The 12,618-nt window shown below is 37.7% G+C and overlaps 1 protein-coding gene across 1 annotated transcript in view; it reads left to right on the top strand.

The window, feature by feature from the left end:
- The window catches only part of atrnl1b (attractin-like 1b), an 83,276-nt gene that overhangs the window by 47,100 nt on the left and 23,558 nt on the right, over nt 1-12,618 (top strand). The window contains exon 26 of the mRNA XM_043253691.1: nt 1,563-1,641. Coding sequence (XP_043109626.1) covers nt 1,563-1,641 — 79 coding nt within the window. The remainder of the gene's footprint in view (nt 1-1,562; nt 1,642-12,618) is intronic.

The following is a 12,618-nucleotide window of genomic DNA, read 5'->3' as shown; positions in this document are numbered from 1 at the left end:
TTGACCACTGGAAGGCCTTCTGCGAGTTTCAGAAATGTTGACGTTCAGATTTTGTACGTTTACACTTTTGAAGTGGGATTATTTTTTATTGCATTGTAAAATCTTTAACAATATGCAACAAAGCTATTCAAGGGTTTTAATGTCAGTCAAAACGGTCATACATATATACCGTAAATTCTGGACTATAAAGCGCACCTGCATATAAGCCGCATCCACTCTATTTAAAAAAAAATAAAAATAAAAAAATAAACAAGCCGCATCTGCATATAAGCCGCATCCGCTCTATTTAAAAAAGTTTTGCTCTTCCCGCTGCCTCCTCCAGCGTCTCACCATAGACTCATTGACGCTAAGCTTCCGAGCAGCAGCGCTGTGTCCTTATTGTATAGCGAGATCGATGGCCTTCAACTTAAAACTTGCATCATACGAACTTCTTCGTGTGGGTTCCATGATGAAGGGGTGAGGATTTGAAAAGATAGAGTTTGACCGGATTGGTAATTTGTCGTCCTTCTATCCGCTTCTACCGACTTATATCTGCTAAAGAGGAACTAGCGTATTCTTTTTGAACTAGCGTATTCTTCTTTGCATTTATTTTGTCTTAGTTTTGATTCTAATTCCGGTTAGAGCGCCCCTAGCAGTGGGAAAAAATCTGCAGAATAGCCGCACCTTTGTATAAGCCGCATGGTTCAAAACCTATGAAAAAAGTAGCGGTTTATAGTCCAGAATTTACGGTATATCATGACTATATATTTCCGTTTTGTTTAATTTTTTCTTTATCAAATAATAGCTTCATAAGGTGTTGTTTTTGAAAATCCAGTTGTTGTTGTTTTTTTTTGTTTTTTTTTCATAATGTTCATATCTGCCCTCTGGTGAATGCTATAAACATAAATCTGTAAATGGACCTTTTCTTGTCCATAGTGATAAGCTTCTTTTTAACATTTACATATAAAGATGTATGAGATGAGAGATGCTGCATTAAAGAAATCTGAAGTTGTGTTTTATTAATGTCAATTGTATTTTAGTGATTAGAATCCAATATGATTCAGATTTTATAGGACAGTATGTATATACGATATTATAGTAATTTAATATCAGAGTAACAATATGCCATGCTATAGATGCAGTGTTTTTAGCTGGAATATTGGTGAAATATATTTTTATATTTTAAATAGCAATGTTACCACATGCATGTTTTTTTAATTATTCTGTTATTTTATTTACATTTTTATTTTGAACCTGGAAGCAAACTAAGTTTATTCATAACAAATAAATAATAAATCTTACACCAATACATCAAAGCATCTGTAAATATCACTTCAAAAGCTCAGACCAGTAAAGCTAACCACTTGCTCCAACATTAAATTGTAACTGGATAAACCCCTGATAGTTACACAGAAATCTAATATTTTAGAAAAACTACAGCAAATTCTTTACCAGCTGACACAGTTCTACTGTCGCTTGATACATCGAGTATCATAATGCCCATCCCTAGTGGTTTATTGATTGATATATATATTTCTGCATCATGTATAATCTTTCTATCCCTTCTTTTCTTCACCCTACAGCTGTTTTCTATCGCTTTTGCTGGTAGCTGCAGTGGTGTGGAAGATCAAACAGACCTGTTGGGCCTCCAGGCGACGAGAGGTATGTCACAAAACATAAAGCGCTTTCCATCACAAGAATAGACAGCAACCACGATAAAGACATTGTATGCTTTGGGTCAGAGTCCTTGTAATTTCAAACTATCAAATAATTCAATCCATCAGTAGATACTTGGCTATTTTGTATCATATATCGTATGACTGTACACTGTTCTTTCACATGGAATTTGAGATGCTCTGAGAAGTACATGTAAAGCCTTGACAGCCACATAAACCAGCTCTACAGAGTCCAGTGCTTACAAACATGCCCATCTTCCTAATTAGAGACCCTTATGAGCCAATTAGCTCTGACAAGAGTTATCTAATGCGGTTTAGAGCAGACTGAACGATAAGCGCAGCAGATGTCTGCACATCGAATAGAGAGATGCCATACTTCCACTATTTCTCATGCCTTTCTTTTTTTCCATTGTGGCAGAATTACAGGCTATCAAAAGTGTCTAGGTTTTGGATAATGAGTACATTTGCTGCACGGTAGCACCCGAAAGTTACTATTAAGACATGTACGAGAATGATTAGCCAATGTCGTAGTGTCTGTAATGCGTTTATTCTCTTTTAATGGACAGAATTGACATTGATAATCAGGGAGGTTGATCTCTTTTTGCTTCTGGACTAATTGATGTATGGAAATAAACAAGAGTTATGATTGCAGCGATCCAAAGCTATATTCATCTAAAGAATTAAATCCAATAATGCGTGATGGGGGCAGATGGGCTTCCACCATTAGCATTCGGCTCACTGCAGAGCTGCACTCCACAGGTTCAGATTATCTGTTTGTTTCTGCCCTCAAGTACTCTCAAAAAAGCTTTTATCTTTTAATTTAAAATGATTGAAAAGTTTGAGAAGGCACTCCAGAAAAATAATTGCTTCTGAAAATGTATTTTCTCCTTCCTTTTTGTCTTGATCAAGAAAGAGCCTGAATGACGCTCACCTCATTTTGGCACCAATCATTTGACAAGGTCACGGTTTTTTATTTTTGCCTTGGCAGCACGAGGTGGAGACAGAAATGAAACTAAGAGGGATTTTTCCTTTGCATTCAGAGGCATGCGAGTAGTGGTCATTTATTGGCATTTTGAAGTGTAACTTTCAGTTTGTATGAGCGTAAACGCAGAAGCTGTCCTGCCCTGCAACCTCGGCTTTGAACGCCTTTTGTCCTGACTGACTTATTGAAAGACATGAGTTGAAAGCAAAGGACATGTTTATAACTTCCATTATGCAAATGTTCTCTACTACACTGATTTTGGCTGAGAGATCAAACAAGGGAATATCTAAAAAGCAGCAGTGCTCAACACAAATCAGAATGCTTGCCTTTGATTTCCTTCAGTGCGTCGTTTCCCGGAAAATTCTAGAGAATGTCTCATTGTCATCTGCTGGGATATTTGCACACTTGCATTTGCCTTATTTCGGTTTCAGCTTTAGCTCTGAAGTCTCTTGTGTTGAAGCACAGCGCTTGCAAATCTGGTTAAAACCATCCAATTAGTGCTTAACCTCGTGCATCATGCGATTATTTGATCTCTCAAACAAAATTTATTGTATTTAAGAGATTACAGTATGTAATCTCTTTCTTTCCTCTCTCCCTCACTCACTCTCTCTCTCTCACATGCACACAGAGGGGAAAAAGCTTAAATAAAATCACAAAATAAATCACTTTTGCTCACCAAGGCTGCATTTAATATTATGAAATATTATTATTTCAGTTATTATAGAATATTATTATTTCAGTTTAAAATACATTTTTAAAAAGTTTTTTCCCCATATGTTTTAAAATGTAATTTGCAAACATTACTCCAGTTTTCAGAATTACATGATCCTTCAGAAATTATTCTAATATACTGATTTGGTGCTGAAGAAACAAGTCTTATTATTATGAATGTTTAACAGTTGTGCTGCTTAATATTTTTTGGAAATTGTGATATTTTTCAAGAATCTTTTATGAATACAAAAATAGATTTCTAAAATAAATATAATATTATATAGATAATTTATCTAATACATAAAATCTATATATTTAATTATGAATTATTATTAGTAGTAGTAGTAATAGTAGTAGTAGTAGTATTATATTAGTTTTTACTATTGATGGTTGCTCTTTTAGTCTGCATGGCATTTGGGATCACAATTCCTAGCACATAATTATATATCCACTGTATATATTTTCAGAATTATTCATACTTTTCTCTGACTAAACATCTAAACTGATCTCATATACAGACTTGCTACCACCATCCAGCAGAGAATGGTTTGGCCATTGTCCTCAAAGACAATTGGCCTTGTGAAATCACATTGTATGACATTTTCTAATCAAGACTCAGTATGACAGATCTGAAAAATGTATCCTAGCTTATGTTTAGTGAAGGAAGAAATGTGTTCCATGTCTCTGATTTGAGTCATCACAGTGATGGTATAGTCAGTGTGTGCGCGTGTGTTTAGCCCTGATGTTAAGTGATATTGCTGAGCCAGGTGCATTAGAGGACTGTCGTCTGATGCCGGAGGGCTTGATAATGGTGTTTTGCATTCACCGCAGTGGAGCATTATACAGAGTCACTTATGCCACTGTCTTCTGTACCTATGGGTTTGTTTGCATTTGTGTAGGTGGTTATGCTTTATATCAATGTGTGAAATTCCAAAAATATCCCTTAAATTTTTATGTTTCATTTAAGTTGCAGCAGTCATGTAGCTCTTTGCCTCAGACTATTGCCGTGCTGCATGATACAACAGATCAATCTTTTGAAAACAAGGCATCTGTTGTCTTTATGGATTAAATATTTGTCTTGCCTTTTTTTTAGAATGACATATCAACATCCTTGTTTCTTATAGCTAGAAATTAGACAGTGAGAGGGAAGATTACAAAAAGTGCAATTAAACAGTCTTATCTCTGCTCTCCAGTGAGCAACACAAACAGGTTTGGCTATGGGCATCGCCCTCGTCCACTCTCATGTTTTATGATTCGTCTTATTGGGAAAAAAAACCCTTCCAACTGTTTGGACCAATCAATCAATCAATCAATCATTTTTATTTATATAGCGCTTTTAACAACACAGGTTGCATCAAAGCACTGTACAGTATAATGACAGGGATGTATAATGACGAAAGTGACCAATTTCTTATTAAATGCAGAGACGGTCTCTGTAGTCAATTCAACGATAATCACTAGAAGTTAAGTGTCCCCAACCAAGCAAGCCAGAGGCGACAGCGGCAAGGAAACAAAACCCCATGCATACAGAATGGAGAAAAAAAAACCTTGGGAGAAACCAGACTCAGTTGGGGTCAGTTCTCCTCTGACCGGACGCCCAGCACTTAACTTCCAGTTCAATTTTAAACGCTGCTGTGTCAGGTAGTGTAAATGACTTTGTGTGTGTGTGTGTGTGTGTGTGTGTGTGTGTGTGTGTGTGTGCATCAGGATCTGGTGATCTGTCGACGGGCGCATCTAGGTGTTCTGGTCTCTGATGAACATAATCTCTGGGTGCTGATCCACCATCTAGTCTGGATACAAACTGTGAAAACAGATTGAGAAAGAAACAGGACTAATATTAGCGTAGATGCCATTCTTTTTACGATGTCACAAGTACATCGTATTTTTGGAGTAGTGTTCCCGGTTCCAGCAAATCTAAGTAATGCAGCCTAAAAATCCTTTAACGGATTTGAATAATAAAAGGTGTGTTGGTGTGTTATGTGTAGGCTAAATTAAAAGATGTGTCTTTAATCTAGATTTAAACTGACAGAGTGTGTCTGCTTCCCGAACACAGTTAGGAGATTGTTCCAGAGTTTAGGTGCTAGATAGGAAAATGATCTGCCGCCCGCAGTTGATTTTGATATTCTAGGTATTATCAAATGGCCAGAGTTTTGAGAACGCAGCGGACGTGCAGGACTATAATGTGATAAGAGCTCGCTCAAGTATTGAGGAGCTAAACCATTCAGGGCTTTATAGGTAATTAATAAGATTTTAAAATCTATTCGATGTTTGATAGGGAGCCAGTGCAGTGTTGACAGAACCGGGCTAATATGATCATACTTCCTAGTTCTAGTAAGGACTCTGGCTGCTGCGTTTTGGACTAGCTGAAGTTTGTTTATTAAGCGTGCAGAACAACCACCCAATAAAGCATTGCAATAATCTAACCTTGAGGTCATAAACGCATGAATTAATATCTCTGCATTAGAGGTTGAAAGCATAGGTCGTAATTTAGATATATTTTTAAGATGGAAAAACGCAGTTTTACAGATGCTAGAAACATGATTTTCAAAGGAAAGATTGCGGTCAAACAGCACACCTAGGTTCCTAACTGATGATGAAGAATTAACAGAGCAGCCATCAAGTGATAGGCTGTGTTCTAGATTATTATATGTGGGGTTTTTAGGTCCAATTATTAGCACCTCTGTTTTTTCAGAATTTAACATTAAGAAGTTACTCATCATCCAGCTTTTTATATCGACTATGCATTCTGTTAGATTATCAATTTGGTGTGTATCACCAGGCTGCGCTGAAATATAGAGCTGAGTATCATCAGCATAGCAGTGAAAGCTAACACCATGACTCCTGATAATGTCTCCCAGAGGTAACATGTACAGGTTGAAAAGTAATGGTCCTAGCACTGAGCCTTGAGGAACTCCATATTTCACTTTTGATCGATATGATACCTCCTCATTTAATGCCACAAACTGATAGCGGTCAGATAGATATGATGTAAGCCATGCTAAGGCGCTTCCTCTAATGCCAACATAGTTTTCTAGTCTATCCAAGAGAATGTTGTGATCGATAGTATCGAATGCTGCGCTAAGATCTAATAGCACTAATAACGAGATAAAACCACGGTCAGATGATAGAAGCAGGTCATTAGTAACTCTAATGAGAGCAGTCTCAGTACTATGGTACGGTCTAAAACCTGATTGGAAATCCTCACAGACACCATTTTTTCTAAAAAGGAATACAGTTGTGAGGATACTACCTTTCTAGTATCTTTGACAGAAAAGGAGATTAGAGATTGGTCTGTAATTTACTAAGTCTTTGGGATCAAGATGTGGTTTCTTAATAAGAGGTTTAACTACAGCCAGTTTAAAGGTTTTGGGAACATAACCTAATGACAATGATGAATTAATAATGTTCAAAATAGGATCTATGACTTCTGGAAGCAGATCTTTTAATAGTTGAGATGGAATAGGGTCTAACATACATGTTGCTGGTTTAGATGATTTAACAAGTTTGTACAAGTCTTCTTCTCCTATAATAGAGAAAGAGTGTAATTTTTCCTTAGGGTTCTAAAGCTCACTATCTGATGTGAAACTGTAGTTGACGGCTGCATAGTTACAATTTTATCTCTGATGGTATCAATCTTAGAAGTAAAGAAATTCATGAACTCATTGCAGCTATACTCTTGGGGCATATTAGCACCTGCTGATGCTTTATTTTTTGTTAATTTAGTCACTGTACTGAATAAATACCGGGGTTGTGTTTGTTTTCTTCTAAAAGGGATGAAAAATAATCAGATCTTGCTATTTTTAATGCTTTTCTGTATGACAGCATACTCTCCCGCCAGGCAATACTGAAATACTTCTAATTTTGTTTTTCTCCACCTGCGCTCCATTTTCCGGGCTGCTCTCTTTAGGGTGCGTGTGTTGTCATTATACCAAGGAGTCAGATTGTTTTCTTTTATCTTTTTTAAGTGCAAAGGAGCAACTGTATCTAAAGTGCTAGAAAAAAGAGAGTGCATAGTTTCTGTTACATCATCAAGTTTTTGCATCGTATTGGATGAACTAAGGAATTGAGATAAGTCAGGAAGGTTATTTAGAAAGCTTTCTTTTGTGGTGGAAGTGATGGTTCTACCATACTTGTAATAAGGTGCAGAGTTTACAGGTTTAGCTATACAGAGTTCACATAAGACTAGATAGTGATCTGAAATGTCATCACTTTGCTGCAGTACTTCAACCATTTTAACATCTATTCCATGTGACAGTATTAGATCTAGAGTATGATTTTGACAATGAGTAGGTCCAGAGACGTGTTGTCTAACCCCAATGGAGTTCAGAATGTCTAAGAAAGCTGATCCTAATGAGTCTTTTTCATTATCAACATGGATATTAAAATCGCCAACAATTAAGACTTTATCTGCGGCCAGTACTAACTCAGTTAGAAAATCAGCAAATTCTTTGATGAAATCTGTGCTGTGTCCTGGTGGCCTGTATACAGTAGCCAGTACAAACATGACAGAAGATTTATCACTAGCACATGATTCTGTAGATAATGTTATATGCAGCACCAAAACTTCAAATGAGTTATACTTAAAGCCTGCCCTTTGAGAAGTACTAAGAATATTGTTATAAATTGTAGCAACACCTCCCCCTCTACCTTTTAAGCGTGGCTCATTTTTATAGAAATAGTTTTGGGGGGTAGATTCATTTAGAGTAATATAATCATCTGGTTTTAGCCAGGTTTCTGTCAAACAAAGCAAATCTAGCTTCTGATCATTGATCAAATCATATACATAAAGTGCTTTTGTGGAAAGTGATCTAATATTTAGCGAGCCAAGTTTTATCGTTTGCTTATTTGAATTATAGGTAGTTTTAATTTGTTGGACATTAATTAAATTATTGCTTTTGAATAGGTTTGGACGTTCTCTGTATATTCTAATTCGGGAACAGACACAGTCTCTATAGTGTGATATCTAGGTGAAAGAGTCTCTATGTGCTGAGAATTAACTGCCTTCTGTGACGTGAGGCAGCTAGCAGACGGTCGGTTTAGCCGGTCTGTCTGCTTCCTGACCTGGGCACTAGTTGGTCGTCATGTTGGAGCTATAAGACTATATGCCATATTTCTAGATAGAAGAGCGGCACCACCCCAGGAGGGATGAAGACCATCTCTTTTCAACAGGTCAGGTCTGCCCCAGAAACTCATCCAATTGTCTATAAAGCCTATGTTGTTCTGCGGGCACCACTTAGACATCCAGCCATTGAGACCCAGCAGTCGGCTGTAAATCTCATCACCCCGGTAAGCAGGGAGGGGACCAGAGCATATTACATTGTCCGACATCGTGCTTGCAAATTCACACACCTCTTTAATATTATTTTTAGTGATCTCCGACTGGCGAAGTCGAACATCATTAGCGCCGGCGTGAATAACAATCTTACGAAATTTACGTTTAGCATTAGCCAGCACTTTTAAATTTGACAAGATGTCAGACGCTCTGGCTCCCGGTAAGCATTGGACTATGGTGGCTGGTGTCTCTATTTTCACGTTCCGTACAATAGAATCGCCAATTACTAGGGCACTTTGATCAGGTTTCTCAGTGGGTGCGTCACTGAGTGGGAGAACCTGTTTGATGTTCTGATCGGAACGGAAGAGCGGTGTTTTGACCCGCGACTAGCCCGCCTCACGGTCACCCAATTGCCCTGCTGCACGGGCTCTGAAGCTGGAACCAACAATGTACACGATTCACTGTACTAGTCGCATCCAAAGCAGTATCTACAGCCCTCGCATTCTTACTGTCCTCAATTAAAGTTTGGATACGTGTCTCTAATTCTAAAACCTTCTCTGTCAGCCTAGCTATTTCCCTGCATTTATCACACGTGAATCCCTGATCGCTAACAGAGAAGGATAAACTATACATGTGACAGACGGTGCAAGTGACGATGCAGGGAGAAGCCATTTACTCACCGTAAGGATTCACTTACCACTCTTGTTTTGATGAGCTTGTGAAAATGGAGCGAACAAGCGCGAGGAACAAATGAACAGGATCGGGGAAAAAAAAGCCCACAATCGGCGCGAAAACGCGGATGGGAGCGAAAGTGAATCGGCTAACGAGTACTAACTCACCGCCGAGTTTTAGATTAAAGCGAACGAACTAACAGCAGTCTAATTAGTTAGATTTAATTTAATAGTATCAACGATATGTACACAGTTAAATTATATTTGATCGTTAGAGAAGAGGTGATAAATTGAAAAGCGAAGCTACACGCAGCTACAAACAAACCAACCTCTCAGCAGACAGGAGCAATCGAGCCTCAGCAGACAGGGATGACTGCAAACCCCAAGCCGAAATGAAAATGAACAAGACGGAACAGGGGTGATTAAGAATAATGAAACCGTGTCATCCTGACTTATTGAATTTCGTCTAACATGCAGTCTCATTCAATTCAGTTCTGAGTGCCTGAAGAGGAGCGAATATACTCATAATGAAGGTTACATGCCTCTGCTGTGCCCTATAACTTAATCATTTTTGGCAAAAGGATGTTTTAATTGATTCAGACAAAACTGGAAAATAATGTGTGTTGTCTTACCCAGCCTGTTTAAACAAGACTGATTTGTTAACAAGAAGATTTGATGATTCTTTTGAATGCTTGACAGGCATAGCATTGGGATCCATGCATTGCAGTGGAAATAGTTCACAGGTGCTAGAGTGGTTTTGTACCATTTCAGGGGGACAGATGACAGACGTCTACACTAAATGTCGGGAGGAATGACTTCTGTACAACAGACGGCGTGGGCATTGACATTTCGCTGTGCAATGTCATACTCATGGTCATACAGCACTATTTGATTGAACAGCATTGCTTTGAATGCATATCCTCGTCACAATGCGGTTGTTTTTAAAGCGGTCGTGTTAGCAGTAGTGATCAGGCTCAAGTCACGTACACAACTGATACATGTGGTGTATGCTGGGGCAGAATCGCTAAAAACATTTAAACGCTAAAATATAGTGCCTTTTGTACAATATAGTTATTGCATGTCTTTTTTGGTGAAATACAGTTAAGCACTTTTTTGACTGTTTTCTTAAAAGATTAAAAATAGTAATGAGTAGGATTCCGGGAGGCACGGCGCAGGCACATTTGAGGCAAAGGTCTCAAATGCTGTCTAAACATTGTGAACAACATCTCTAGAATGTTTGTGTCCAACATGTGGAGAATTATTGAAGAAGGCGCCTGGGGCTTTCCTTATCAGTGTCACCTTCGCTGGAGAAAAGGCACAGTATCAAGTGCTGATGGTATTACTAACCCTCCATTTTTTTCCCCATTTCCTATTTTTCCACATTTTATTATTTCCTTTATTTTTTGTTTTCCCCCCCTGATTATGACTTTTTCATAATTTTTCCCTCTCTACTCTGTATAATGACTATGTAGAATACAGGCATTTGCGACCAGTTGCAATATTAAAAACAGTTAAAACATAAGCTAATACATAATATATTCATATTAAACATTCATAACCATCCTAACCGTGTTGTTTACATGAGACTAATGCTAAATTACTTGTCACAGTTGTGTTAAAGAATAGAATACGTGACTGCGGTGGCCTTGTAGTGACTGTTGATAACTGCATCTATTTTAAGCTGCTATAGACAGGAAAATTTATATAGTCAGTATTATATTCCAGGCCTGCTGAGTACATGCTTTGGTTTTCCTGGGAGTATCCATTATTATGAAAAATGGAGAAGTTATGATAAAACTTTTTATCTCTGTGATAGGGCCATGTGTTATAAAAAATGTTTCTTTTTCAAGGGCATCAGCAAACTTCAGGCAAAGGGAACCAAGAGTTTTATCCTTTTAATATTAATTAAAGGTCATAGTATGAGCCCCAATATAAAACCAGTCTGGTTGGCTTACAGCCCAAGATGTGGGTTTTACAAGTGACAGAGAAACTGAGCTTTTGGTCTGCAGGATAGCAGATGTACTCCATCTAATATGATGTTTGCAATGGCTTTTAGTGATGATCATTCATTAATGATTGTTTGGTGGGTTTTAGATTTTAAGCGTGTCAATGATATAACAATTGGCCTTAAACTATTGATATTTTAAAAGCTAGTTGTCTTCAACTGTGCTATAATTAAAACAGAACCTTATTACTTAGCTTAATGAATGAGGTACAATCCTGTGTGACAGAAATTGGTCAGGAAAGAACACGTTATGGAGAGAGAGAGAGAGCGAGAGAGAGAGCTCATGGAATCAGGAGAGCACGGATGCATCAGCTCCTTCTCCAGTCTTGCAGAAAAGCAGCTCTGATCGGTCTGGAAAAAAAGAATGTTTCTGCCCATAATGAGAGCCTTGCAAACGGCCATAACCATTTGTGACTCTGAACACAGAGGCTCTGATTCTACTTCATTCATTACACACTCACAAGGGAACCTTTAGTCTATGACAAATACTCGCCTTCACTTTTCAAGTTCAGCTGTGGGACTCTCTGAGAGTTTGTTAAATCACAAGTTCACACAAACCGATGTGTGCAAATGATGCATGCATTGCTCAGAGAGATGCAGTAGTGTGCTCTGAAGTAATGGATCAATGCAGGGGTCTGAAGTAGAACTGTTCACTTAGCAATTTCGAAGCAAAGGCTTGCGTATCAGTGATCTGGAAATGAATCCCAAATACTTGTTCAATGTTTAGGTAAATATGTCCAGTCAAAGAAGGTCATGCTTCCTTTTCTCTTCCCTGTTGTCTGTATCTATGCATTTTGCAGTGCTTGAGGGGAAAAATACTGATTTATTTGAGGTTAACTGAATCTTTCCCAGTACAAGACAAGTGAACAAAAATATTATTCAGTTTTAAATTCTGTTGCTTCTACCTTTAGAATGAGGCATTTATGACCTATAATATGAACTGATTGTAATTCTTTTCTGTTATTATTCAATTTGTGCATCATGGTGATTTGTGTTTGTTCATAATTTTAGTTGATTTTAGATTAATTTAGTTTTTCCAACTGAAGTAATCTAGTGGCATAGTTAATAATTGGAATGATTAGCGACTGATAAAATATCACACAATATGTACTTTAAGTTGTAGGAATAGTATGCAAAGCTTATAAATTTATGGCAGATCAGACCATGAAGACTAATAAGATAGTGGGAGATCTGTATGTTATTGATTTTGACTAAGTAAATGTATTGACAGGTAAACAGCGCAGCAATGATAATATTGATATTGATATTGCTCTGATATGATTATATTTGCTGGACCTGGTTAGAACTCTGGCTCCGGTGTT

This window comes from Puntigrus tetrazona, chromosome 12, assembly GCF_018831695.1.
Source record: "Puntigrus tetrazona isolate hp1 chromosome 12, ASM1883169v1, whole genome shotgun sequence".
Classification (NCBI taxonomy): Eukaryota; Metazoa; Chordata; class Actinopteri; order Cypriniformes; family Cyprinidae; genus Puntigrus; species Puntigrus tetrazona.
The sequence above is the reverse complement of the archived record's forward strand: the minus strand, read 5'-3'. Positions and strand labels throughout refer to the sequence as shown.